A 27254-nucleotide genomic window follows, 5' to 3' on the forward strand; every position below is an offset into this window, starting at 1 on the left:
AACGCAATAGAAAACAATGGATGCGTATGTGATGGGGAGCCGTTCAAAAGCTAAGTTCGAACAGGAGAGAATACTGCCCGTGTTCGAGGCTCATTGTGATGCAGGTATTTATATCCAGAGGAACCAAACGCGGTCATACGCGGCTCGGGGAACGTCGAGAGCCAGGCAAGGTTGGCGTCCAACATGCTATTCACCGCACAGTCCTGACAGACCACATAATAGATGAGAGATAAGAAAAATTATGGGGGGACAATCGGGAACCACACGGCGAATAAACCACGGAAGAAGCTCTGTGTGGTGCAAACACGCAAGCCCGTCATCCGAGGAGAGGAGACCTGCGTCTAATGGGTGGTCTCAGTGCACTGTACATACATCAGTCAGACAGCGCCCGAATGAATGAGATTGCACACTCCACGGACAGGCGCTCACACCACTAACATGCTTTTGAAACCACTGATTCCGCATCTTTAAACCCACTGATTCCGCGTCTTTAAACCCACTGATTCCGTGGCTTTGGGGGGTGTCGGCAATGGGGACAATACTGCCGCCTCCTGTACCGCGTCGGGTCGCGCTGCTACTCAGTCAGTGGGAGCATGAGCTTGGAGATAAAAATTGCAGGCAGATCCTTTACTGGATGATACTTGATAATGAATGTCGACGTCCTATCCTAGAGGTCTGTAGTCGAATCCAACCATAAAGAGTGATCAACCTTGGTCAATGACTCACTTCTAACAGCCCCACCATATACCAGCCGTTTTGTGTTCTCCAAATAACAAATAGTACGGCAATACCGGAGGCATGTTGTCAGGTCAACGTTTACGCGTGGAACTCACAGTTCAGTGTTCATCGCGAAACCATTCCGTTAGCATAGTGAAATGTCAAGTACTATCAAGTTTCGACTTCACAGGCATTGCAACAAGAGGCTCTTCCACTGGCAATCTGCAGCCCGCGGCGTGACGCACGGAAGGACGCGTCTCCGTGACCACAAGTCATACTTGTCACGGCCGGGCGTTCTGCTAGCTTACAGATACTACCTGCTTCCTCTGCCATATCCTAGCGGGACGGTGTCATAAACGTGGGTTTCTCAAACGGATTTGGAAGACACGCGGAACCACATCGAAGGGTACGAACCGCTCGCTCAGATGATTTCTCACTGGCCACACCGGTGATGTGTTCTCACCTATAAACGCCGTGGTACCGGGTGCAGTACACAAGTTGCCCGTCAGTCCTTGCTCTTTATCTGTTAAATTACCGAACCTGGGTGTATTATGGCCGTGATCCGCGTCGGAGGCTGTTGTCTCGCGGAATCAACAACACGGAGTACAACGAAGTCGACGGTGACCACCTTGAACTCCACATGGATGTCGTGCCGAGACACGCTGCTTCGCTTTGCTTCTTGCTTCGTGGCGTATAACAATGGTTTCTCGGCTGGACCAAATATTGAGAAGTCAAGTTGGCGGCCGATTCTGGCGTATCTTGCAGGCGCTAACCTCAGCTCCGTCCGCGTTGACCTCGTTCAGAGGTTCCTCCAGCATGGTTCGCTCGCCTTCCGATCTTCTTGCCTTTGGAGTATCTGACGACTTTGTATTGCTACGGGTCATTCGAGGACTGGGCCCTAGGTAGTTCTACAGATGGTTAGCATGACCGGTATGAGTACTTATTACAGACGACAAACACTAATTGAGCATCGAGATAAGCTGAAGATACAGTATAAAGCTTGAAACATACGCGGTGAAAATCATACCCCGAAAGAGGAGGAATCAGAAAAGAAAAACGTCAAACAGCACACGCTGTGACAGTTGTCACACCGTGTCGGGAATGTGACCATACGCGTCTCGACGCGCGCTCACTGGAGAAAGCGGAGGAGTGTCTTGAAACCATTTCCGCATTTGCCACTTGGAAAATACTCCCATCCCTCTTCCTTCACTACCCGGGGTCACCGCTATCGTCCCCGGTATCACGACCTCACCGTCAATTCCGTGGCTCGACCGATTGGCTGTCTCTTCTGTTAACTCACTGCGCTCGTCGTTCATCTGCACACCGTCTCCAACCGGCGAGCCTGGCAGCTCGCCGTCTTCAGAAACATCAGATGCGGTGCAAAGTTCGCTCTGCGCCAAAAGAGCTATCTGTGCCAAGTACGCCTGTTGCCAACCCTCTGGGTGCGCCTTCATCATCTTGTTGAGCCAGAACATGCGCAGCACGACTTTCTCGAAACTTCTGCAGTTGTAGTACTGGTGCCCGCCTCTAGGATGATCCGGGGGTCTCGTCTGGTCTAAAGCTTCAGTTGAGACGGTGAAATCACCGTGTTCCCTCTCCGAATTGGGAATATAGAAGAGTCGGCCATGGTATAAATACAAGGGTATCCGTGCAAGGTGCCTATAACCCAAGCTCTCTGTGGGTATTGTATGAACACCTAACAATCCGTCAGTGCAGTCCTAAGTAGACTAAGTGAAGAAACAATTACCATCATTATTAGCCTTGACGAGATATTCTTTCACAGAATTATCACCGTGAAAAGATCTGTAACTTTCTACCATTTCCTGCCACCGGTCATACAGACGCGCATTTCCAACCCGCGGACTGCCAAAAGCTGCCACGGTCAAGGTCAACCTTGATGAAAGAAGCGCCTCCGAGCAGATGAGATCGAGCGCGAGCAGATAACTGAGAGCAGCGCCCATGCTGTGTCCCACGCTCACGACCTCGGCGACATCATATTTGCGGACGGCCTTGTGGATAGCGGTAAATATCTGCGTCTTGCACCCCAGGTACATCTTCCAGAAGCCCGAGTGTACAGCACTGCCCTGCCCCGCAGGATGCGCCACCTTAGTGGCGTACAAATCGAATAGCAGTTGCCTGACTGTCGCAGTGCCCGAGAACCCGATTACGAGCTGCTTGGTCTCCGCGCGGTATGAGACGCACCCTGGCACGTCCGCCACTGTGCCCTGAAAAGCGGCCACGAGTTTCGCTTGACGTAGAGCATTGTAACCCTCCAGCGGGAAGTCAGTCTGTGTGAGCATCTCAATGTTCCCATAAATAAACTCCGCGTCTCCGTACGCCATCTCTGCAAATTCGCCGAACTCGGCAAGTTGGAGCTGGACATCTGAGGGAACGAGGTCGCATGGAGAGAGCGTGTATTTGGATCGGGTGGCAAAGAGCTTGGCGATTTGGCGGTAGTTGGGAGCGCGTTCGGACGCGTAGAGCAGCTTCTGCGTCGGTGTAAGGTCGTATTGGGAGCGCCCGAAAAGTGTACTGTTGGGGGTGCTTGGCATGGTGAGGAGGAAGAAGGACAAGGACGCTGCTCCCAGCGCTTGCAAGTATCGCCATACGTGCGGAGAAACTTACAGAACAGCTTTCTTGATGCCACTTCAATCGGGACTTGAAGCGATTGTAGTGTTTACTAGTGTTTATTTCAAGCAAGTAAGGAATCCAGGACAATAAGCAGGTAAGCAAATGTTACACATGTTATCGGACACACAAACTTTGTTATTCTACACTATCACGCTTACGCCCACGACGTCCGCCTGTTGTTCAGCAAGTTCGCCATTGTCTCCCTTCTCGAATCCGAGTTAGGCGTTGCTAGGTGGCAGAGGATCCGTCGCGTCTTCCTTGGAACTTGTTGAAGATACCCATTCCCTCAGCAGCCCGACCCGGCGGATCCTCTGAGCTCAGCCTCAGCTTGCAGTCGTATCCCTTCTCTTCTCACTTCACCTCGTCTCTGTTCACGTTCTCACATTTTGCCCTAATTGTCGCTATCGCATAGTCTCACTCCTTGTTATGGTCTCCCTCAGCATCTTGTCGTCGTCCAGAGCTTCTAGTATACGTTCGTCCCGGTCTCAGAATAGCATAAATCATGTACCACCATCGCCCGTGTCCTCTAACGGTCATTCAACGTCCTCTTCTTCTTCTTCGAGCGGATCTTTAAAATATCAGGATGCAGGTACGACCAATACCGACGCGCCACACTTACTGTTTCTTATGCCTTGGTCGTAGAGAATGTCACTATCACTCCCAACCGTCCGCTAAACATGGAAGAGAAACAGAAGAGTCAGGAGTACGTGAGTCACAAACGTCGGACGCACACCTCTGAATGCCTTCTGCAGAGATTTGCGTCTACTGGCAGTATCCACGCATATCACAGAGCTTTCGTACAACATCTCCGATATCCAGACGCGCATCTTCGGTCAGATCTATTTTCTGCGTCGGGTGCCCCAATTTTAATCCCTGTACACAGAAATTCAGGAACTTCGTCACAAGTCTCAGTCGTCCTCAGATGCCGCCAACGCCTCCAGCGTCATTGACCAGTCTCTCCTCAATTTGGATGAGCGCGTCCAGTCTGTATCCAAAGGCATCAAGATCGTTAGGGAGTCACTCGAGCCACTACTACAGCAAACCGAGAAAACGCCCATTTTCCGCATGGCAGAACCAAACGAAGACGCGGCTCTCCTGCGCAAGCATGCCACCTTGGTCGCGGATTGGGAGGCCGTGCAGAAGGATATCCAAGTTCTGCGTGAGGAGTTGAAGGAAGATAAGTGGTTAACTGTCTTCCGGACTGTGACGGAGCAGGCGGATGGGATGATGTGCAGTCTAGAGAAAGCTGTCAATCGGTGCCAGGTAAGTAGTCAGAACCCTCGAAGACCTCAGATCTTGACCGAGAGTGCAGGACTTCATATGGCAGGCGCAGAGACGGGAAGACTCCATCTCTCAGACATCGTCCACGTCTTCAATGCGCTCAGAGAAGAACCCTCTTAGCCTCGAAGTGTTCAATTCGCTTCTGGACTCCTTTGAAGCGAAGAAAAAGTGCGTACGAATTCAGCAGGTATTTGACAATTTAAATTATCTTCCTTTTATCTTCTCAGACACTACATGCCCGCAACTACGAAAGTCCTGTCCATCATCGACAAAGGTGTACAAGACCGTGTCACCAAGAATGGAGAGTGTCTGAGGAGACATGCAGAGTCAACGCAGCGTTGGAAAAATCTCAAGGAGCGAATAGCGCGGACAGAGATCGAGATGGAAGCAATGCGTAGATTGCTGTTGAGTTTGGATGTGGCCCCCAGTGAGGTTGGCTCAAGCACCTCCGAAGCAACATCGATGTCAAAGAATGGCTATCTAGCGACGCCGCCCAGCCTTTCGCGGTCGCAGAAGGATCACGGTTCGACCATCTCGCTATCGAATTCTATATCACCGTTCAGAAAGCTTGCGCGGAAGCTCGCTGGCTCAAAGTCGCCTCGCAGTCCGGTGCCGGAGTCGCAGAAGAAGAGCTTTGCGAACACTCCATCGTTGGCACCGCAACGTACTCTGAAGCATCGATCGTCGATACTTCACTTTTTGAATGGCCCTCCGACGCCCGTTACGCCGTCTCATAAACATTCGCAGAGCCTCACACCGGAGTCTTCTCCATCTGCCCGGAAACTCGATCCCAGACTTGATCCCAGATATGATCTTAGAGCTGAATCCAGAGCCGATAGCAGTAACACGGTCAAGAGCAGACCGGCATGGAATAGCTCCACGAGGGTGGAGGCCGAAGAGCGTTCCTTAACATTGAAGTCACAAGCGCAGCGCCGTACATCCACACCAGGTCTCTCTGGATACTATGAAGATATCCCCCCCGTACCATCTCTATACCCATACAACCGCAGCGTATCACGGAGCTCCATGGCGTCGTCGAGACCATGGTCGCCAGTCACATCTTCTGCTTCGACCGGTCAATCATCCACCCCCGGCATGTCGATGTTCCGACCACCCTCTCGCACACAAAGCAACCAGACATCGTCAGGCTTCTTCCACCGCATTCGCCCAACAACACCCAGCCATATTCCAGCGCCTTCATTGTCCCACTGGCCGTCTGATCAGTCTCCCACAACGCTCATGCAATGCGCACTTTCTCCAGCACAGTTAACACCTCCCCGTTCTCACACACCCGGCGGCAGCGTCATACCCGCTCGCCCGCCCAGCCGATCCATGATTCCCATTCCCAGCGTACATGTCTCCACCGCATCGCGGCCCTCCTCTGCAATGTCGTATTACCGTCCAGACAGCTCCATGTCTTTCCGCACCTCCGCCGTACGTGCACAGACGCCCGAGGGCATCCTTCGCATGACACCGCGCCCATCCCGGCTGCCGCCATCAAGCTTCAGGGAGTCTATCTCGCCACGCACACCCGGCTCCCGTCCGGGGTCGCGCGCAGGGGCTGCTACCCCCATTGAGGCCAACGGGTACGGCCCAGTGCATGTCTATGTCCCCACAAACTCGAAGGACCCGCTTGATGCGGAGGTGGCAGCTGTCGTGAACACGATGTCCCACGGATTGCTGATCGAGCGCGTAGACCCTCCGTTGCGCACCGTACCCCGTGAGGGCGAGGAGATCCGTGCACAATATGCATTCACGAACCAGATTGCACGTAAGGTCGTGACGTGCAAACTGACGACGCTGGTGCGCTCGGGTGCGAAGGGGTCAGTTACACAGAAAGTGATGTGCCGAGTGGGCGGGGGTTGGCAGGACCTGCCCGTGTACGTTATGAGCCGCCAGAAATGAAGGGGAGGTGATCGTGAGGACCTGTCGGATCCTGCATTTGCCATGAAGTCATACGACATACTACTACATAGAACTCTACTATAATCTTTGACGTATGTGCATCCACTACACTCGTTTATGGAAATATATCCATGCATCAGACTGCGATCTGAACTTATGTCGATGGCATCTTCAGACAAGCTGTGCGTACGCCGTCGCCAGCCCACTTCGCGACTTCGACCAGTAAGTCGCGCTTCTTGTCCACCCCCACCGTGGAGCGCAGCTCATACATAGTTGCTGATACAATATTTTCTGTCAGAGAAGACCGCCGCGAGGGTGTTGGTTCACTCACATAAGTTGAAAATCAAGGGTTCCGCCACGACAATCGTCGATGGGGACGCCCTCAACACTTCTTCTAGCATCCGTATTCCCTGCGTGAACGTGTTAAGGTCAATCGTTCGCCAAAAGCGCCCATTCTCACCTCCTGGATCTTGCCCTGACACAGAAGAGCAACCGAGAGGTTATTGGCGGCCTGTGACGATATTACTGCACGCTCTCTCCTCACAGCGTTGTCGAGCTCACCGCGTAATTCTCAGGATCGGAGGCGAGCAGCAGCCGCAGCTCCTCCGCCGCCTTCGTCCAGTTACCCTCGGCCGATGCAAGCAGGGCCGCGTTGGTAGCCTTCAGCGACAGTTCGGAAGCGGGGTTCCGCGCGACGGCGGTGAAGTGCTTCGCCGCCATGCTGAGGTACCCACTCTGGACGTAGATCCTGCCCACGGCCGACTCGAGCTGCGGGGAGCACGTGTCCGGGCCCTGTTTGCAGAGGGGCTCGAGCAGCTTCGCAGCGGCGGAAAAATCCTGCCCACGATTTATCAAAAGACGTGGAACGAAGGACACGGGGTGAGCGCACCTTCATCTCTATCAGCTGGGACGCGATGATGAGGCACACGCGCGCGCCGCGTTCCTTCCACATCGCGTCGTCCACCTTCGCGTGGCGCGCCTTGGCCTTGCAACGCCGGAGGAGGGCGGCAAGCGCGTCGAGGTAGCCCATGTGGTCGCCCATCCAGTACTTGATCTTCGCGTGGAGTACCTCAAGCTCGAACGGCAGCACGCGGTCGAACAGCCACACGCGCGACACGGCGGGCTCGACGGCATTGAGCACGGTGAAGAGGTTCGTGCACTCCGCCGACGTCTGGTTGAAGAGCCGCAGACGTGCGAGGCAGGACAGTCGCAGTGACCACAGCTGAGAGACGTCTCGTGAAGCACCGCCGCCTGGATCTTACGGTGAATCACTCACGGAAAGGATGAGGGACAGATCCTCTGGATCTGCCTCCACGATGCGGTCGCGTGCCATCCGTGCCAACGCTCTCCAGCTGTTGGTCATCTGGGAGGTACGAACATCTTACTCAGTTCACTTAGCTCACAGATTCACGATACGACTCACAACCAGCGTGTTAAAATCATTGCGTTGCCACTCGCCGGTAATGTCGCGCACAGGCCGCTTCTCAGGGGAAATATATTTGGTGAGAAGCGTAGTTAACGGGTCCGTCTAATCGTGCACGGGTAATAAATAAAACGTTGCGACAGCCACCAGTTGAGTGAGTGAAACAGAGATGAGCGCACATTCGGAATAGGAAGAAACATTGTAGGGATAGTGAGGCTGGACAGATATAATTCAGGAGCCTCCTCTTCATCCTCTTCGTCGCTTTCGGCTGGTGGTGGTGGTGGAACTTCCTTGTTCATGTTGGGAGAGGGAAGAGGCATTGATGTAGCAGAGTCAGGAGATGAAGGGTCCTGTTCGAGCGCACTTTTATCATCGGCAGGAATTTGCACGAGCGCGACTTCGTCATCAGCTGGGGGTTGCAGGGCGACTTCGTCATCGGCTGGGGGTTGCAGGGCAACCTCGTCATCGGCTGGCGACTGCGTAAGCGCAATGTCATCATCAGCTGGCGGTTGCACGGTCGCGACTTCGTCCTCGGCAGAAACAACTTCGTCCTCAGCAGAAGATTGAGCAACCTCGTCCTCGTCCTCAGCGGGGGGCTGCGCAACTTCAATATCTTCAGCAGGGGGTGACGCAAAGACATCTTCATCATCGACGGATGGTAATGCAACTATAGCCTCGTCGTCAGCGGGTGGTGGCTCAAGGAGTAGTACATCGTCAAAAGACGGTGGCTGAGCCGCACCTTCATCAACAGCTGACGACACAACCGTGACCTCTTCGGCAGCGGGTGGCGGTTGCGCGAGGATTGTTTCATCAGCGGATAAGTGGGCGAGAACTGCTTCATTATCAGCGGATAGTTGGGCAAGCGCGATTTCATCATCAAGAGGGTGCACGACCGCGACCTCATCCTCAACATAAACGGTCTTGGCAAGCGCGATTTCATCGTCAGACGACGATTGTCCCAGCTCGACTTCAGCCTCAGCAGGAGGGTGCGCGACCGTAACTCCATCCTCAACAGAAATGAGCTCGACAAGCGCGACTTCATCCTCAAACGACGATTTCGCAAGAGCGACTTCGCCCTCGACAGGACTGTGCGCAACGATAGCTTCATCGTGCGCAGCAACAGCCTCAACGAGTGCGGCCTCATCGTCCACTGCGACAGGCTCGATGAGTGCGGCTTCATCGTTCACAGCAACAGGCTCGACGAGTGCAGTTCCATCGCCCACCGCAACAGACTCAACAACGGCAGCCTCGTCATCCACGACAATAGGCTCGACAAGTGCGACCTCTTCATCCACAGCAACAGGCTCGACGGGTGCGACTTCATCGTCCACAGTAACAGGCTCGACAAGTGCGACTTCTTCGTCAGCCAGAGGTTGTGCAATCGAAACCCCAGCCTCATCAGGAGGCTCAGCGTGCGCAGGTTCATCGTCAGCGGCTGACTGCGCAGAGCCTTCCTCGACAGCACCCAATGGCGCAAGCGTAACCTCCTCCGCGACGTCAGGCTCCGTCACGGACAACCCATGAACTTCCTCCTCCACGTCCTCCTCAGCCTCTGGCTCTGGACGAGGCTGCTCGGGTTCATCAACCAGGATGAGGAAGGGTGCAGGCACCTCCAGCTCAGCCGCCGCTGGGGGAACTTCGAGAATACCCTCCCCTATCGCAGCGGCGGCAGTGGGTGGAAACTGAAAGTCAAGGGTAGCCACTGGTTCCTCCGCATGCTCAGAGGCAGGCTCAATGTCCAGAAAATCGTCATATTGACTCCCAACGGCAACCAAAGGCGTAGCAACGGGGAATGGGTAGACCTCCGCCGAAGGCGTAGCAAACCCATCCTGCGCAGAGACATAGGATGATGATGTGACCTCACCAATACTGCTCAGAGCCGTTGTGAGGCCCTCCTGGGGTGATTCAGAGTTGATGGAGTCCTCGAGGTGGCCGCTCGTCGCGCTGGTGGTTTCCGAGTGCCGAGAGTCAGAAAGGGGGTGAGATGCGACCGAGCCATCGTCGCTACTGCCTCGCTTGATGCTGGCTGCCATCGAGTCGGTGCTCGCTTTAGACTTTGGGGAGACGGGGATGGTGATAGGAACGGGCTCGACGTCGCGGACGACGTTGACGAGGAGAGGGTCGCGGAGGCGCGCGTCTAGGGTGGCTGTGTCGGGAATGTCATGGAGACCCGATTTGGAAGTGCGGCGGAAGGGATGTCTGAGCTTGGAGACGACACGGTTGCGGACGCCCTTGAGTTGCATTGGCTTGGGAGGACTTGGTGGTGGTGATACAAACGACGAGGACGAGGACGAGGACGGCATGGTTGTAATAAATATTGCACGACGATTGCTGGACGGTTGCAGAGCGATTTGTTTGAGAAAGAACAACTCGAGGATGCCGCGCTTTTATCCTCGCGCGGTGGGTGCGCCACCGGCATGTCTGGCGGGTGCAGGCGGAAACATTCGAACGACCTCGCCGCGCTCCTTGTCTTTGCGCTCGGATATCTTTCGTCCGCAGACCCCTCACAGACCCGTCGAGAGATGCGCTAATTTCGTATCTCACGAGTCCACTGCACTCTGGGCTGCTATCCTCGGATCGTCTCGGATATCGGATGCCCTCTCATGTGCGGTAGACACAATACCAACAACTCTCCTGCTTCCTCGAGCACAACGGCCGCAACGCGGACAGCAACTTTCATTTCCTGACATGCCTTCTGTAGACCCAACAACTCATGTCCTTCATTTTCGCGGCCGCGCAGATGCATGCACTCTCTCGCCCAGCGGTTGGTCTCGGGAGGTCGATGGCCACCACATGATGATACCTGACACGATCTGATGAATTTTCGGAGCGCATGCCGACGCACACATCGCACCATTCCCCGTGGGCTAGTCTCTTTCAATATACAATCAGTTGTCCCCTTCATGACGTCAACGCCGTCCAGGAGGGTTGTGAGGGGTTGTGTCGGATTTCTTGCAAAGTCGAGAACATGTCGTTACAGAACGGAAGATGGTTCCGTTTGTAGAACGCGTCGTAACGTGTTGACTCTCAGAGATGCTTGTGTTCCCTGTTTGTCTCGGTACACGGCAGCCTCGGGTAACTGCCCTCCCTATACCATTCGAAGTCGATCAGTATGCATTTGACTACTTTGAGCGTGCGTACCTAGTCCGAAGGTCACCGCCGCTAAATACGAAGCGCGACCTGCACTTGTATGGAGACATCTCGAAGATCGCGATGTCTAGATCTGACTTCCACGTCAATTCCGGCCCTTCTGGATACATTTCACGAAGCTCACGCCGATCGGGGAGAATCTCCAGGTCCACACTCGCCCGAATGAACTACGGCTATGTAGACGTCGTTCTGCCGTGCAGCAAGCAACAGGAACTGTGTTTCTTCGCGGCATGCGTTTGTACACTGTTTGTACGCAACAGGTTCGTGTCCTGGCCGTCAGACTTCGTTTGGTCTGCATTTGATTCTGCTGCAGTAGGAAGTGGTCAGATTTCGTCGTTCTATGTATCTGCAGATTGGAACTCTCGAAACCTACGGAGAAATACCAGTTTCTTCGAAACGTCCACGGTCCCATTGGTCGATACAACTTGTAGGGCAATTGGCGCAGTGACATTGTTTGAGCAGTCTACCGTCCTTAGAGCATCGCGGCGCGGGTTCACTCGTAGACGATACGAACATTGTCAATGGACATCGGCCTTGGGACAATATACTAGGAGTCGAACAAGGGGCGGTATCGTTCACGCTGGGATTGTAACCATCTCACATCCGACTTAATATGAAGCAGCAGATGATACAGCGGTCAGCACCTGTACGACGCCGATAAGCCTCCCCACTGACTCACAATTTGCCTTAGGCCAAATGTCGGACATTGCTAGTGGTGAACGGACTCGACCGCTTGTCTTGATCGTGGACGAGACCTCCAATAGTTTCCGTTGTGTTGGAGAACGGAAACGCTGGAGAGACCCGCGCAAGGTGAGCGGCAGCCAGTAGGCATAAAATTTCGAAACACGCTTGGTGTGCTTCTAGGCGACGCATATACACAATTACTTCGCCCAGGGACCAAAATGCGATATTCGAAAATTTGTCGATGAGACTGTTCCCCTTCAGGATTAAGGTCACAGTATTAGCCCGGACGCAAAGTATAACGGCCGGAATGCCAGTGTTGTTCCAGAAAAGTGATACCGGCGAGGAAGGCGTGCCGTTGGCTGCTCCAAGTCACCGCGCCTGCCATAAACTGGTAAGAGGTCGGGTGATGGGCTGCGGGGGAGTAGCCCTACGCCCCCGTTCAGCCATTAACAAGAAAAATACCGACTCTCATGTCGTCCGTCATCGGACCAGTGTTTGCCGTAACACTATGTGCGGTGCGTGCGCAGAATAATCACGGAAAACACGTGTGCAACGCCATAGATAGACGCGTTCGTACGCTCACCTGCGCAAGATCGAACCGCTGTTCTATAGCCATGGGGTCAGGCACAGCAACAGACAGCATGTCCGTAAACACGTCAATGCCAAGGAACTGAGAGCACGCGGAAAACGCCAAAAACTTTGCCGGCAAGAAGCGCGAAAGATCCTCAGGTGTATTCGGAGAGAGCACTCGTGAGGGAGCAAATGGTGATGCCTGGTTTGATGCAGTGCAACTTGTCAATAAAGCAAGGGAAGTCCAGAGTTGTCGAGTATTTGTCGAGATACTGAACGCGTTGTGGTGTAGGACAAGCAGGGCAAGATGAAGTTGTTACCCAGAACGAGTCGAGAGCAAAAAAATCATTTGGCCGCAGGTTTAGAGCATCTCCAGAGTATCAAGTGACGCCGATTCACGGATGAAACGCGCGAGAAGTTCTGTGCAGTTTGCCGACTGCTGGAACCGGGACATGCAAGGGCGAACCCTAGTGTTAGATGTGATACTCGCGAACTGGGAGGGCTCAGAAAAAGGTTGCGAACCGAGTGCAATCGTGGGCCATATTGATGTGTATTTACAGCGGGGATTGGCGCATTCATACCATCCGCTCGCCCGCCACGATGAAGCGATTCCTTCTTCTCCAGCGTCTCCAACCCAAGCGTGAAGGACTCGGTTTGAGGCCCTATGAGGTTGACGAACCGTTGTCCGAAAAGGACGACGGACACAATGTCGCTATAGATCTTGCCCTGCCGTGACTTACTTCGCCCTGTCGGACGACGAGGCTGAAACAAGTGTAAGTTTATGCTCGATAGTTTGACTGCAGAGAGCCGCTGGGGAAATGTAATCCTCACAAAGTGGCGAAATATTTACTAAGGGAGCAGTCATATATGACTCGATAGCCCAAGGTCTTCCGATAGAGCGTTCGCTCAATGAGACAAATTGAATGCACGCCGCCCGTTGGGCGCTTGACTACATACCGTACGCCCTGGTCCACCACCACTCTAAAATTCTCTTCGGGCGAGTAACCTGCATTCGTCATAGTAACGGTCAAACGACAATTCGATAAAAGACGCTTTCAACGCAAACCTGGCGTCGGTGTACAGATGTCGGTCTGTCATCCTGCTTCGAGTTCGTGGTAGCCTCGAGTCGACTTCACGGTGGCACGCGACCAGACTTGGATTGAATCGGCGCCATATCAGCGCCACATATTATTCTACATAGGCCAACTGCATCAAAACTGCATCGCAAGTTGGCACATTGTCCTCCAGTTACGGTCAGCGTGGAGTGTTGACATCAATAATGTGGCCATTCTCTTCGTCTTATTCCACCGGAAACATTTCGTTGTTCAAGCAAGCGCAGCGCGATGAGAGGCTCTCGTCGGTCAGCATGGCTGTGGCTACTTCCGTCAATACCTCGGCCATCTTGAGCGCAGGTGGTGAGTGTGTCCGACCTCAGTAATTACACGATGATCCCAGAACAGTTGATGTTGTTGTGATCGTAACTGGTGCTGAGCGCTGATCTCCAGCGTCTGAAATCGTGAAGCACATCGAGATTGGCGAATGGACTGCGTCTCAGGTTCTGGAAGCATACATCCAGCGCGCGGCGTTCGCGCACCAATCGACCAACTGCCTGACTGAAGGTGTGTCTGGGTATAGTTTTTGTTGCTTGTCATGTTTTACGCATTCCGTGCCCGAAGTCATGTTCGCCGATGCCCGTGAGGAAGCTCGGGCGCTTGACAACGAATTTGAGATCACGAAGACAGTCAAAGGTCCCTTGCATGGCGTCCCAATCAGCTTCAAAGACACCTGTACGAATCGATGTTTTATACACCTATGGGATCTCGTTGATCATTTATGAACTGTTCAGTCGATGTGAAGGGTTATGATTCCACGATTGGATTCGGTGAGCTCGCGAATAACCCACGGACGGCGGATGCAGAGGTGAGTTCTTCCACGCATTCTCCCCCATGTGTTTCATGGTGGTGTTCCTACTTTTGCACCGAATTTCAATCCGAAGTCGAGAATATAAGCTTCGCTGTGCGGGTGCTTGAACCTCGTGTCTCGGTTGATATGGTGCTCAAATTAAGCCATAATATGCCTGGTTTACACTACTCTCCGTTTGAGATGCTTGACGCTATGGTAAGTGGGAGAGTGGCGTTCAAGTCCTTTTAGATTGTCCCTGCTTACCACCAGAACGGCTGTAGTCCCTACATTTAATACCCTAGCGTTAGACTCACACATACTCATTCCCGTTGACAGCTCGTGAGCCTTGCCCGTGCAGCAGGTGGAATCCCCTTCGTCAAGACGAACGTTTGCCAGACAATGATGACCTTCGAGTGCGCTAACCCCATCTGGGGTGTTACGGTCCATCCGCAAAACAAGCGCTACACGAGCGGTGGCAGCTCCGGAGGCGAAGCTGCACTCATTGCCATGGGCGGAAGTCCGCTCGGATTTGGGAACGACATTGGCGGTTCACTGCGGTGCGTGTTCTACCGCTAGTTGGGTAAACGTTGAATACAGATATATTAGTTTCAGGATTCCTGCAGCATATTGTGGGATATACTCGTTGAGACCCGGTACATGGAGGATAAGCGGGGTGGGCATGACATGTAGGTTACCTCCAGAAACTTAGACACGTGGGGTGACGTCGGTTCGTTTGGTGCAGCCGCACTAGAAGGGTTCGAAGGAATACCGACAGTTATGGGTCCCGTGTGCCGGTAAGTGTTAGCATAAATGCCTTGGCTCTCTAACGTCTAAATTCATATAGTTCAGTGGATGATGTCGAGCTCGCATGTCGCGTCGTCTTCGGGAAGGGCAGCAACCGTGAGGTCTCTCCCATGCCGTTCCGTGACGTACAAATTCCTGCAAAGCTACGTTTTGGGTACTACATCTCAGGTGGGTACATTACCGCACGTTCACAATCATACTCGGACGGTATTTCGTGCAGATGGTTTCATTAAGGCATCCCCAGCATGCCAGAGAGCAGTAAGAGAGACTGTAGAAGCATTAATGCATCAGGGGCACGAATGTATTCCAATTGTGGTCCCCGAGCGTACGTGCACCAGCAAGCACATTGATGTGTTCTCACCTCTGACTGTGGAAGCAGCGTTGACACATGTGGAACTCTTCGCTGGCTTAACCTCTGCTGACGGGTACAAGACGCTGCTTGCAGGGGTCGGACGTGATCCAACGGTCTGTTTGCAGTCGTCATTATTGGAATGTTCACTGGTCATTAATCTAACTTGCAGGACCCCGGGCTCTTTCTCACAACATTAGGACCCAGACTTTTTGGTATGTTCGACGAAGTCACCTCACCACCCAGTCTCGTTGACTCTGTCCCAGGATGGTTCCGCTCGCTCGCCGTGTGGATCATCAGTACGTTCTTCGGAGACGACATCTTCGCCCGCTGTATGCGGATGTCCCGGACAAGATCCGTGGCTGAATATTGGCAACTGGTCGCGAAAAGGGATGTGTATAAACAGCTGTTCTACGACGAAGTTCGTGTCTCTACTTCAAGAATGTGGTGATTTTATCTGAGAATATACGCAGGTATGGGAGAAACATCAGCTTGACGGTATCATCGCGCCAGTGCAAGCGCTACCCCAAGCGCAGCACGGGTGCGTCCCATCGGTGACAAAGCCGTCTTCACTTTCGCTAATTTTCACCATACAGCACCTGTGCGAAAGCCTCGGTCCTTGCCGCTGGGACGTTCCTCTACAACCTCCTCAACCTCCCCGTGGGCGTCGTACCCGTATCGCGCGTGGACCCCAAGCGGGACCAGGTGACGGAGGAATGGTCCAACCCACGCATCGGCGAGGGACACGGGTCGCCACTGTTTGAGAGATTGTTGTATGGAAGGGGCGGACTGTATGACCCGGTCGACATGGCAGGCATGCCCACCGCGGTGCAGGTGATCGGGCGACAGTGGGAGGACGAAAAGGTGGTGGGGATGATGAGGGTCGTTGACAGGGCACTGGGCCCGCGTTGGCTGCTGCATTCTGAAGTAAAGGACAGCGTGAACCTTCGAGATTCTCGTTGATTGCCGAGTCAATACGGGTCTATTTAGCGGAAGTTATGCAGCGGTCGCGTCATTGGACCTAGTTTATACGATATCCACGGATTTATTCTTCACAAAGTGTTCAAGTGTAAGAAGTCATCCTTACGAGTACGATAGTCACGGACACAAGACCACAAAATCCGCGTGTGCTGCCTATAAGAAGAATGTGCGTCTGGTAGTCTCCAGCTCCGGCTGCCGAGCAACATGAGTCCTTCAAATTATTGAGATCAGAGCAAACATACCTTCCAAACCCACACATATTCATCTTCTGCCGGAGGCTGGACTTTCGTCCGCTTTTTCTGCGCCTCTGCATCGTGCTCACTTTGGGCAGTCGCATCCGCGTCGTCGTCACCGCCCTTCTGCCCATCAACCATATCCACATCGTTCACGGTGCTGGGTTCGCCCTCTTCAAAGGTGTCAAACTCCAAGGGTTTGCATGGTTCACCAAGGTTTTTCACGGCTGGCAGGCCCTTCCTCAATGAACGCAACTTGAGTGTGAACCGTGGGCCTATTTCTTGGAGCGCTACCTTCTCCGTCGAGCGGAAAGCATATCTTCAAGAAATGTGTATTAGCAGAGGTACTTAATATTACAAGTAGCCGTTGAATGGAGTCGGAATTACTATGCGGATTGACATACCGATGTCTCCGGAAGAACAAAAAGTCTCTCTGGTTGTGTAAAGTGACCACTTGCCGGCCCTGGAACTCCGGCATTGGCGGGAAGAGCGTCTGAAACAGTCGACCCACAGTGTGTCCCAGACGAGTGACGAAGCCATTGAGTACGAGCTCCGGAAAATGTGCTGTTGAGCGTGCGTGACCCTTGTGTAAGATGTCAGTGCACCGTCCGATGATGAGCGCGGTATTGCATCCGGTAACATACGGATAATTTCTTCGACGATTCTATAGATGTCAGCTTGAAATAGGCTGTAGGTCCTTCTGGAAGGTAAATCAACGTGAGTGCGTCTACGCGACGTAAGACAAACGCGCATTAGGCCCCTTGAAAATGCAGACGGAGGTCTCAATCACGCACTTGGCTTCTTCACGTCCTCGTTTACAACCATCATATGACTATATCCTCTTCCAGCGGCCCAACCTGCGATACGTCCCATCTCGAAACCTTTCCCCTTCTTGCGTCGGATAAATTCTGCTCCAGGGAATACATCAACCAGCTCCTCACAGAAGTCATACGTTATCCGTGTTGCCTTCGACGACGTTGTGATGAGCACCTTCGGCGGAACCGAAGGGTCGACGTCGCCAGAGAAGTAGGATGCGAAGGGATCGGAGGCAATATCAAGCGCAGCTTCGTCTTGGGGTTGCTCATGTTGTTGGCCGGACTCTGATAAAGACGATGCAGAGGCCTCGGCTTGCGCGGAGGATGAGGACGATGCTGCCGCCGGGTTGGCTGTCAGGATGGACGGATCGAATTCACGGGTATTGTCCAGTGTGCGGGGGACATTCTGTGCAAGACGTCTCTGTGGTCATGAGTGTAAGAAAACATGACTTTTGCACGTCTATGAACAGAGAACATGCTTTCTTCGCAGCAGGGTCATTTGCCTCTAGCTTCGCCCGAGCGAGCCTGCGTTCGAGCTTGTCCTTTCCCCTTTTCTGCTTCTGTTTCCGAGCGATTTCCTCCCTCTTCACTTTGTTCTTGATACTTGAAGGCTCGAATCTGGCTGTAGGCATGTCGAAATACACCGGGGAGAGTGAAAACCGAGCAAAGCTCAGAACAGATGCACGCGACGCTAGAAATCTGGCAACGGGATCTGATGTTTTCGCACGAGCAATTCACAGCGCTCCTCGCCACGACTGACGACGACCACGACACGGTTATATATGGCCTTCACTCGGCGACCACGTCTACTTCCAATATGTCTACTTCTCTGCCTCGCTGCGACAGTCAATGCCCTTCATTTCTACCTCGACACCAACGAAAAACGATGTTTCATTGAAGAACTGCCAACTGACACTGTCGTAGAGGGTCCGCCCGCAAATTACCTTATTGGAGGTTGACTGAACGATGCATGACAGGGCATTACAAGGCACTAGAGTGGTCCGAGAAGGAGCAGCAGTATGTGGTCAATCCCGAACTCGGGATACTGGTGGAAGTAGACGTGAGTACCGTATGCCACCTCACCTCCGCTCACTCACGCAAGGCTTGGTGGGCCCGCGCTCCAGGAGATAGAGTCGGGCCATAACGTCGTACGCACACGAGGGCCATCAGACAGCCGCTTCACCTTCACCTCACACGAATCGGGCGACCACTCGATCTGTCTCTCGAGCAACTACGGCAGCTCATGGTTTTCCTCGACACACATCCGCTTATATCTCGACATCGTCGTGGGACACACAAAAGCCGACCCAGAGCACGACCGCTCACACGTGTCCGAGCTATCCTCGAAGTTGCGCGATCTTAATAACAAGCTCGAGGACATCCGCCGGGAGCAGCAGTACCAACGCGAGCGGGAGGCGAATTTTCGCGACCTGAGCGAGTCGACGAATACGAGGGCGGTGTGGTACAGTATTGCGCAGATCATAGTACTGGTGGCGACGTGTGCGTGGCAGTTGAGGCATCTGAAGGTGCGCTCCGAAGCGCATTCAAGTTTCGCTTCCGGTTACTGACCATGTTCTGCAGAGGTTCTTCGAGGATAGGAAGTAGCATTAGTTTCTCTGCTAATATTATTCTCTCTGTGGTCGTCGTGTGGCTTTCGTGCATGACTCTGCTTTCTGTCATAACGGGTCGTATTGGGACGTTTCATCTGCTACGCTAGTCCTTCGTTCAACGAACCGCAAACAGTGAAGGTCGGCTACATCAGACGGCCTGATGTAGCCGACCTTCACTGTTCACCAGTCCATTGTCACAATGAACAACAAACAATAAAGCTGCTGATTTCCGTGGGTGTCGAGCACACTGCGCACAGGTGTTATTGTACAAATTCTACGGCTGACGAATACATCCGAGCGAAGGTGTCGTGAGATTCTACACTTCTACGTGACTCATGATCAGCGTTATCTTTGAAAGGACAGAACACAGCTCTCACATTTCGTTGCATTTGTCTCCGCCTTTGTCTCTTCTTCCTTTGCTAGCTTTACTGCCTCAAGCACCTTGGAGTGCACGGTCCTACCTGCGGCGACCACCCCATAATTTTCGCCGAGCGTTCTGCCAAGGCCGAAGTCCAGAGGTTCGCCCCTCGAATCCGTAATAACGCCTCCTGCTTCCTCAACCAGAAGAGAGCCAGGGGCGTGATCCTGCGCAAGCAACTCTCGTCAAATGTACAACTGTGCGTTGAAATAACCAAACGAACCCAGATCTTCTCCCGGTACCCAGTACCCGTAGGCATCCTGAGATAGGCCCCACCGTCTCCCCGCGCGAGGCAGCAGTACTTGGCTTGGCTGTCCATCCGCGTCGGGGGACGCGTGATCCCGAGCAGCTGCGCCACGCGCTCGTTGAACGACAACTTCGCGTGCGCCTTTTCGACGGACTCGAGTAAGTTCAGCGTCTCCGTTGTGAACGGCGGGATCGTGAGCCGCGCGAGCGCCCCAGATAGTGGGTCCGCGAGAGGCAGCTGGTGAGCACCCTGCCCACGGACGGCGACGAAGATGCAGCCGCGCGGACCAGACGGGTCCGCGGCGTCGACGGGGAGGTTCGGACAGCCGATCACGCCGAGCTGGACGCGTGCGTCGACGATGAGCGCGAGGCAGACCGCGTATTGCTCGCCGCGGAGGAAGCCCTTCGTGCCGTCGATCGGGTCGAGCGTCCACATACCTAGTCAAGAGTCAGCTTTTGCGTATTCGCAAGATATTGGAGGGTGCACGCACGTCCCGAGCGCCCGCCTGCGTAGTTGCCGCGGTCGATCGCGTCCAGCAGTTCGTCAGCTGTACGCGCTTGGGTGGGCCCGAGCCCCCATTCTGCCTTCTCTCCTGGGTGCAATTGCGCAGTCAGAGCCTCGTTGGCGAGCTCGACCACACGGTTCCGGAGGGGTAAGCCGGTTTTCCCTCGAAGGTCTGCGGAGTCTTCTTCGCCTACGATTGGATCCTGGGGGAATGTGCGGCTGAGGATAGTGTTGATGACTGCCTGGGCAGAGAAATCGCCGACTGCAACAGAGTCGCCAAGTCAGCACACGATCAAGGCTAGTAAGGCAAGTCTTGCTCGAAGCGGGGAACGAAGTGATCATTACATGGGTGACTCGAGGAAAAGAGCTGGATATATGCGCCCTTTTCTGTAAGTGTCTGGGTGCGAACTGTCCTCTCGATACACAGGAATAATTGCAGAGCCTAAGACCAGACCGGAGTTAGAGCACGCCCTTGCAGGAACGCGGAGTTCCTTGAGTGAAGATTTCACAGCACACACTTCTCTTACAACAACGTGCAAATCGGACGCCTGCCATATAGACACATGCTGCAAGGTCCAGAAGATCGTGATGCTCACCTGTTACGGGACTCTTGTCATCCTTCGTCAATGATTCGGTCTTCACAAGTTTGTTGAAGACAGAGTCGGTGAGGACGCATGCTCTCCTTACAGCCGCGATAGCAACCTGTTTCTCCAAAATAAATGTCAGAGACATGGTGGAGAGTGTGGAGAGGAGCAAGATGTCTTTACCGACGTCCTCGACGTACCGATGTCGTCAGTCTCGCGGAGAGCATACAGCCCTCGATTTGAAAAGCGATGCCAAAGTCACGCGCTGAAGCCAAGTACTTGCATTCAACATGCTGCGTCGCTGTCTGCAGCACTCGCCGCCCCTCGCACGTCCGTTTCGCTCCTCTCGGCAGTTCTCCATGTCATCGGCGAGGCTCGCGAACCGCGCAATTGTCTACACAGAAAACGGCGACCCGTCCAAGGTCCTCACCACGCTCACCTACCCGCGCCTGGCCCCACCTCCTCCAGGCGCGCTCAACGTCAAGTTCCGTCTCTCGCCCATCAACCCCGCGGATCTGAATGTCATCGAGGGCGTTTACCCGTCCAAACCCACTCCCACAACCGCATTGAACGGCGAGTCGCTCCTCGTCGGCGGCAATGAGGGCCTAGCCGAAGTGGTCGAGGTGGGCGAGGGCGTGTCAGGCCTTCGGAAGGGCGACTGGGTGACCATGGCGAAGCCCCAGGCAGGGACGTGGGCCTCCGCGCTCACGGTGGAGGTGCGGGACGTCATCAAGCTCCCGAGCGGCGGCATCAGCGAGGTTAATGCTGCTACGATCACCGTGAGTGCGCACACTTGTCGCAAGGCCCCCTGGATAACGTATTTGTGGATAGGTCAACCCACCGACTGCATACTGCATGCTGCGGGATTTCGTCGACCTCCAGGAGGGCGACTGGGTAGTCCAGAACGGTATTGCTGCTGTCCCCTGCCAAAATAACACTGCTGTTCGCTGATCCCATCGCGTCAGGTGCTAACAGTGCGGTTTGTTGCGGTTCTGTGCCCACGTTCTCTGATGTTGATCTGTTTTTCACCCCAGGTCGGCCAGGCTGTCATACAAATTGCAGCAAAGAGGGGATTGAAAACTATCAATTTCGTTCGCGACCGGTATGGAATCTCACGTTCCCAGACGATATGTCTTACTGAATCTACATAGACCGAACCGTGATGCTCTTAAGAACCAGCTACATGCATTGGGCGCCACGCACGTCTTCACATATGAAGAGCTCGCCGACAAGGCCACTTCTGCAGCCATCAAGGAGTACACTGGAAGCAAGGTAATCGGCTAGTACACATGTCCGCACATATCCTGACGTATTTCACAGCCCATTCGGCTGATGCTGAATTGCGTGGGTGGGAAGCCGACGGCGCAAATGACGCGGTTACTCGGGTCGGATGCGCACCTGGTCTCCTACGGCGCGATGTCGAAGCAACCGCTATCGCTCCCTACGTCTACGTTCATCTGGAAGAACCTCGCCGCTCATGGCTTTTGGATGACCCGATGGTATCAAGGGCACAGCGCTGCTGAACGGGAGGAGCTTATGCGTACGCTTGTAGGGCTGCAGGTTCGTACTCTCCTGCGTTGCATAGGGATTTCGTTGACATGGAGGTTAACAGCTGAAAGAACCCGAGCACGAAATTCTCACACTCCGGCGGGAGAAGAGCGATGCGGAAGTCACAGAGACTGTGAGAGATGCTATCGCTCGTATTGGGCAGGGAATGCTAGGCAAGAAGCTACTATTACAAATCGAAGAGCCCGACGCTTGATGATAGTGCGAGTATGTATACATTGGACTGATGTATGTATATGATCACATAATAAACGAAGCAATTGCACTTGTAGCCTGCAGCGGATGTTCGAGGAGATATTTGAGCTGGTGAACTTACTCGCCTGCCTTACATGGAGAAGGGACTACCCGAAGTGGAAGTGATCACGTGCTGCCGAATTTTGCCAGCTTCGGCCAAGCTTCGGCTGGACGTGACAGCTCCCCAGCCAGTACTTGTCCACTGTCCACCTATGCTCCCCCGCCATCTCCGCCGTGTAGTCCTCACCCCCTCGGCCCCTGCTCTCATCAGAGCTGCCCTCCTCGCCCGCAACACCGCCCGCCTCAGCCGCCTCCCGCCCTCATCAGCATTCCACTCCTCCTCGCCGCGCCACGATGAGCCCAAGTCGCCGTTCCAGACGTTCGTCGAGGTCCTCAGGGAGGAACTCCGCAAAAATCGCGAGCTCCAGGACAACGTGAAGCAGCTTCAGGGCGACGTCGATAAGCTCCAGGACTCGGACGCGATGCGCCGCGCGCGGGCGGCGTACGAGCGGGCGAGGGTGCGTTTCGCTTTTTCCTCGTGTGCATGTGTGTCTCTGGATGCCAAACGCTGAATTTGGGATGTGCGCCTTTTGCAGTTGACGTCGAGCATCAAAGAGAACCCGCGATTGCGCGCTGCAGCGGAGGAGCTCCGCAAGACCGGTGTCAAGGTGGGCGACGCCGTCTCGGAGGCACTCAAGACGATGGAGGAGAGCGATGTCATGCGCGCAGTACGTCGCTGGTCATATACTCATTGTGCGTATATTCTTACGCGATTAAAGATTTCCAGAGCGTCCTCCGCGGTGTCATCGACGATCGCGACGACGACGGAGCCGATCCGCAATACAGCTGCCTACAAGGTCCTCTCTGAGACACTCATAGATGCTTTAGACGACAGCGGGAGCGCAAAGCATGGTGGGTTCGAGGAAAAGGAGGTGCGGCGGAAGCGGCGGCAGATGCGTCTCGCGAAGGCGGGAATCAGCACCATCGCCGGGGGAGGGGGGCGCGTGGAGGCGAACGCCGAGTACGTCTTCATTTATCCATTCTCACCTCGAAAGCTCACTGCCACTGTGATCCCCGCCATGTGCCAGGGCGGGCTCCGCGCTGGTGCTGCACAAGGACTCGCCGCGGCGCGAGGCATGGGAGCGCATGAAGGCGACGAACCCGCTCCTGCGCTCGCTCGTCTCGCTGCGGCAAGCGTACGATGAGTCCGAGAACCCTGTGGTCTCGTCGCTGCGCTCCGTGACGCAGACGATCGGGAGCTGGTTCGACGAAAACGAGAACGCGCGCGTGCAGCGGCTCATGAAGGCGCTCGACCCGACGTTCAACATGGAGTCCTTTGAGCGCGAGCTCCGCGAGTACATCGTACCTGAGGTCGTCGATGCATACCTGAGCGCGGATCGGGAGGCGCTGGAGGCGTGGTGCGGCGAGGCGGTAAGTGTTTCTGCCGGCAACACATTGATTTATTATTCAGCGATGGCTGCAGACGTACAATGTCTTGTGGGCGACGATGGAACAGTACCTAAAACAAGGACTCATCAGCGACAGCAAAGTCCTAGATATCCGCCAAGTCGATGTGCGCATTTTCTTCCACCTCACATCCTCACTATCCCCTCACGTGTTGTTGCGCACATATCGCTAGGTTTCGGCTGGCAAGGTCCTCGAAAACGACGTACCCGTGTTCGTGATCACGTTCGCGACGCAGGAGATGCTGCTCTTCCGAAACGCGAAGACGGGTGAGATTATGGTCGGCGCGGAGGACCGCCTCGAGCAATGCCACTACGCTGCAGTGATCACGCGCGTAGAGGGCGATCTCGACAACGAGCTCACCGGTGGCTGGAAGGTCGTCGAGGTGCGTCTCACCGCTTCCAAAATGTCCGACGAGCTCATCGCTGACCTGGATACAGATGGCGAGACGATCCGCGCGCGCATACCTATAGCACCGACATGCCTGGGGTTAACGCCCACTCACCGGCACCCACCTCGTGTGCGACGCCGCCATTACCACCACTCCTCTAGTACTCTAACAATCTATCACTATTTAGCTCTCACGCGGAATGACAAACCGTTGCATTAGAAGACGCATCCGGTGCGCTATGCGACCGTGGGGTGCGCCAGGCTCAACTACTCTACGTATACGAATCATGAAGGTATCGTAAGAACTTTTCATACGGTCGGTCGGTCTATGTGCCCGCGATGCAGATAATGGATGGATAACCATAGCAGTGAGATCAAACGTCTCCGAGACTAGATGTACTCCGCGCTCTAGATGACGCCTACGCGTCGTTTCGCGCGACGCCCGTGCTGCCGTTGTCCCTGAACGACGCCCATGCGTCCTCTGTTGCAGCAGCGATGCGCTGTTTGACGCTGCCGAAGCTGTCGAGCGCGGGGCGGACGTCGAGCGAGAAGACGGGCGATCCGTCCGGCTCTGGCGGTGCTGAATAGTAGTCGATCACGTAGCGCACCTCCTCGCCCGTCTCCCGACGGCGGACGACCCAATCGTGGCGATCGAAGGGAGGCTCTGTGCTGCATTTGTAAAGAAAATGGAATGAGCACACTTTAAGAGGAGGAGCGTTATACGACACTTACTTGAAGCGTGAGGGGAGGAGCCATCCTGCGAACAGCCATACGCGCGCTTTTGGCGAGAGCTCGCCCGGCCGGCCTTTAAACCGTGCAAGCTGAGGCACGTCAGATCTTCACACAATCCACACTGTTAGCATATCCTGCGCGAGAAAGCCAATTAATACGGCGGAAGGCGTACGGGTTTTCCTTGCGCTCCCACTTGAGGATCTCTAGCCAGGCCTGCTCGTTGAGGAAGTTGTGGATCTGCACCATCATCTCGACGTGCTCCTCTGGCGTCTCCCAGCCCTTGCGCACGAGCGCATTGTAGAACTGCTGCGGCGAGGGGTACTCCCATGTCGACGCAGCGTCGCGCGGGATCGTGGACGCCTCACGCGCCGTCGGCAGCGCGACCGCCTGGTCCGCCGCGGGCGCCTGAGAGAGCGTAGGCATCTGGTTGCGTGGGTTCAGAGTGTCGTGGCTGATGGGACACTGTGCGGGTGGAGAAGACGAGGACGAGGCGGCGGGGATGTCGTGCTGGATGGGACAGCGGGCGGGCGAGTCGGATAGCGAAGGGGGTGCATGGTGCTGGACTGGACATGATGCTGGCGCTGAGGGCGACGTTTGCGACGCTGCTTGACCCATTTTGCTGTAGTAGAGGGGGGTTAAGTTATGAGGAAAGCAGACGGAGCAAGAGCTTCGACTCGGAGCGAACGGCTCACGTGCAACGTATTTGCCACTGTGAACAAGACCCGGATACTCCCGCTGCCTCCGTAAGGAAATTGTCGTGGTTCAGAGCGCAGCTGTCTAGCAACATTTGCGATTCTACAGTATGTTGCAGGGTTCATATTCGCAGTATCAGCTGATGGGTACAGATAAAACCCTTCCGCAGTGTCGGATGCGGCGCAAGAGTGACGGACAGCGTCAACGTGTATAGCACAAATGAATTGGCCGCCTTGTACATCACGAGAGGAATTCTTGAGGACTTCTTTATGGAGATTCCGTGAGCAGCGAAGCCCATTTGACGGGGGCATCATTGACGGAAACAACTATGAGGATAGAAGACCATCTGAATCTAAAACGCGAGGTAGGGTAGCCCATTTATAAATTGCTCCGATAACGGTAGCAGTATATGGATCATGCCGGGTAGAGCTCGAGACATTGTGATTGCACGGGTTAACACATGTTGAATGTGCACAGGATTCTCAGTACCTCCTGCCTGTGCGAAAGACACTACAAAAGTGGTCCTCAAAGGGGAAGATTTAACAATCTAGTGTACCAGCGTTGCACTCGTAGACATACACCCGCCTGTCGACGCGCGTACAGTTAACTGGCCGAGGAGACACGCGGAACCTCGGCCAGCATACGTGTTGAACGGAAGAGAAAAGTAAGCAGTCCCAGGTGCACCAGCATTCAACGTGAGTAAAGAGTTACCAGTGGGCCAAGCCAGTGTCAGTCGGCACGCACAGATCAACAGCAATTGCGAAAAATCATCCTCGCGCTGTGGCCATTAGCGTGGGTCGTCGGCGTCCGTTCGTACGGCAGTATTTCAAGCCTGCACGCGGAACAGCGCATGAGGCCTTTTTTGTTGTCATGCCCAAGCTCGAGAGCTCCAACTGCACCCGAGGATCCATAGCAGCATGGAATTCCGATCGATGAAGTCGTTGATATGATGAGGGTGACTTCAACGCCACCTCTAGAAAACTAGAACCGAGTCAAAAAATAGGAAAGAACGGCGGAACATCAGATCACCCCGGCATCTCTTCGGACCTCCGTCGAAACTTCAAAGGTCCGAAAGCACGTCAACCAAACCTTGCAACAAACCACTAGAAGTCTCTTGATCTGTCGCCGTGTCAGACACAGACAGAGGGTGACAGACAAGGACGACGACTGCCTGACTACTGCCATCACGACCGTCCGCTGAAATCGTGTGTAAACCCCCTCAGAATGATAACGACGGGCAGGTTGGCATGGAGGTGTTTAGGAGAGGATGATCAGGTTTACCCTAAGCGACCGGGGTGGTAGGGCATCGTGAAGATAGTAGTATCGTGTCGCCGCCATGGGCCTTCGTTACGAATGCTTGAAGCAGC

General features: G+C 54.4%; 10 protein-coding genes across 10 annotated transcripts; 6 read left to right on the plus strand and 4 right to left on the minus strand.

Annotated features, from left to right (window-relative positions):
- Nucleotides 1-1802: 1802 nt before the first annotated feature.
- SCP_0902920 (alpha/beta-hydrolase) lies at nt 1803-3269 on the minus strand (the record flags this gene model as incomplete). The annotated part of the gene is made up of 2 exons (XM_027761525.1): nt 1803-2413; nt 2465-3269. The coding sequence occupies 2 exons, from the start codon at nt 3267-3269 to the stop codon at nt 1803-1805; spliced, it is 1416 nt and encodes a 471-aa protein (XP_027617326.1).
- Nucleotides 3270-3774: 505 nt separating this feature from the next.
- Nucleotides 3775-6534, plus strand: SCP_0902930 (hypothetical protein; the record flags this gene model as incomplete). The annotated part of the gene is made up of 6 exons (XM_027761526.1): nt 3775-3937; nt 3991-4051; nt 4101-4180; nt 4232-4611; nt 4661-4797; nt 4857-6534. 6 exons carry the CDS (start codon nt 3775-3777, stop codon nt 6532-6534), a joined length of 2499 nt encoding a protein of 832 aa, XP_027617327.1.
- A 154-nt stretch (nt 6535-6688) lies between these two features.
- On the minus strand, nt 6689-10260 carry SCP_0902940 (hypothetical protein; the record flags this gene model as incomplete). The annotated part of the gene is made up of 9 exons (XM_027761527.1): nt 6689-6810; nt 6866-6944; nt 6995-7045; nt 7096-7371; nt 7424-7756; nt 7811-7897; nt 7958-8062; nt 8137-8624; nt 8697-10260. 9 exons carry the CDS (start codon nt 10258-10260, stop codon nt 6689-6691), a joined length of 3105 nt encoding a protein of 1034 aa, XP_027617328.1.
- Nucleotides 10261-10990: 730 nt separating this feature from the next.
- On the plus strand, nt 10991-11538 carry SCP_0902950 (hypothetical protein; the record flags this gene model as incomplete). Its single annotated transcript, XM_027761528.1, has 2 exons — nt 10991-11367; nt 11421-11538. The coding sequence occupies 2 exons, from the start codon at nt 10991-10993 to the stop codon at nt 11536-11538; spliced, it is 495 nt and encodes a 164-aa protein (XP_027617329.1).
- Nucleotides 11539-13640: 2102 nt separating this feature from the next.
- On the plus strand, nt 13641-16379 carry SCP_0902960 (Putative amidase; the record flags this gene model as incomplete). The annotated part of the gene is made up of 14 exons (XM_027761529.1): nt 13641-13776; nt 13867-13980; nt 14038-14148; nt 14208-14281; nt 14600-14820; nt 14876-14949; nt 15006-15057; nt 15108-15235; nt 15288-15392; nt 15447-15532; nt 15589-15631; nt 15683-15837; nt 15890-15957; nt 16013-16379. The coding sequence occupies 14 exons, from the start codon at nt 13641-13643 to the stop codon at nt 16377-16379; spliced, it is 1734 nt and encodes a 577-aa protein (XP_027617330.1).
- Nucleotides 16380-16550: 171 nt separating this feature from the next.
- On the minus strand, nt 16551-18077 carry SCP_0902970 (Brix domain-containing protein; the record flags this gene model as incomplete). The annotated part of the gene is made up of 6 exons (XM_027761530.1): nt 16551-16589; nt 16640-16949; nt 17035-17213; nt 17275-17357; nt 17425-17866; nt 17925-18077. 6 exons carry the CDS (start codon nt 18075-18077, stop codon nt 16551-16553), a joined length of 1206 nt encoding a protein of 401 aa, XP_027617331.1.
- A 150-nt stretch (nt 18078-18227) lies between these two features.
- Nucleotides 18228-19050, plus strand: SCP_0902980 (Protein ERP1; the record flags this gene model as incomplete). Its single annotated transcript, XM_027761531.1, has 4 exons — nt 18228-18372; nt 18423-18505; nt 18570-18971; nt 19027-19050. 4 exons carry the CDS (start codon nt 18228-18230, stop codon nt 19048-19050), a joined length of 654 nt encoding a protein of 217 aa, XP_027617332.1.
- A 2117-nt stretch (nt 19051-21167) lies between these two features.
- SCP_0902990 (Enoyl-[acyl-carrier-protein] reductase, mitochondrial) lies at nt 21168-22570 on the plus strand (the record flags this gene model as incomplete). Its single annotated transcript, XM_027761532.1, has 7 exons — nt 21168-21587; nt 21640-21715; nt 21774-21787; nt 21843-21910; nt 21960-22080; nt 22129-22368; nt 22421-22570. The coding sequence occupies 7 exons, from the start codon at nt 21168-21170 to the stop codon at nt 22568-22570; spliced, it is 1089 nt and encodes a 362-aa protein (XP_027617333.1).
- A 250-nt stretch (nt 22571-22820) lies between these two features.
- On the plus strand, nt 22821-24545 carry SCP_0903000 (Mitochondrial import inner membrane translocase subunit tim44; the record flags this gene model as incomplete). The annotated part of the gene is made up of 7 exons (XM_027761533.1): nt 22821-23126; nt 23205-23336; nt 23388-23629; nt 23697-24039; nt 24092-24181; nt 24248-24457; nt 24513-24545. The coding sequence occupies 7 exons, from the start codon at nt 22821-22823 to the stop codon at nt 24543-24545; spliced, it is 1356 nt and encodes a 451-aa protein (XP_027617334.1).
- A 336-nt stretch (nt 24546-24881) lies between these two features.
- On the minus strand, nt 24882-25809 carry SCP_0903010 (Cytochrome c heme lyase; the record flags this gene model as incomplete). The annotated part of the gene is made up of 3 exons (XM_027761534.1): nt 24882-25131; nt 25195-25299; nt 25367-25809. The coding sequence occupies 3 exons, from the start codon at nt 25807-25809 to the stop codon at nt 24882-24884; spliced, it is 798 nt and encodes a 265-aa protein (XP_027617335.1).
- Nucleotides 25810-27254: the final 1445 nt, after the last annotated feature.

This window comes from Sparassis crispa (genome assembly GCF_003851025.1).
Source record: "Sparassis crispa DNA, contig_000008F, whole genome shotgun sequence".
Lineage (NCBI taxonomy): Eukaryota > Fungi > Basidiomycota > Agaricomycetes > Polyporales > Sparassidaceae > Sparassis > Sparassis crispa.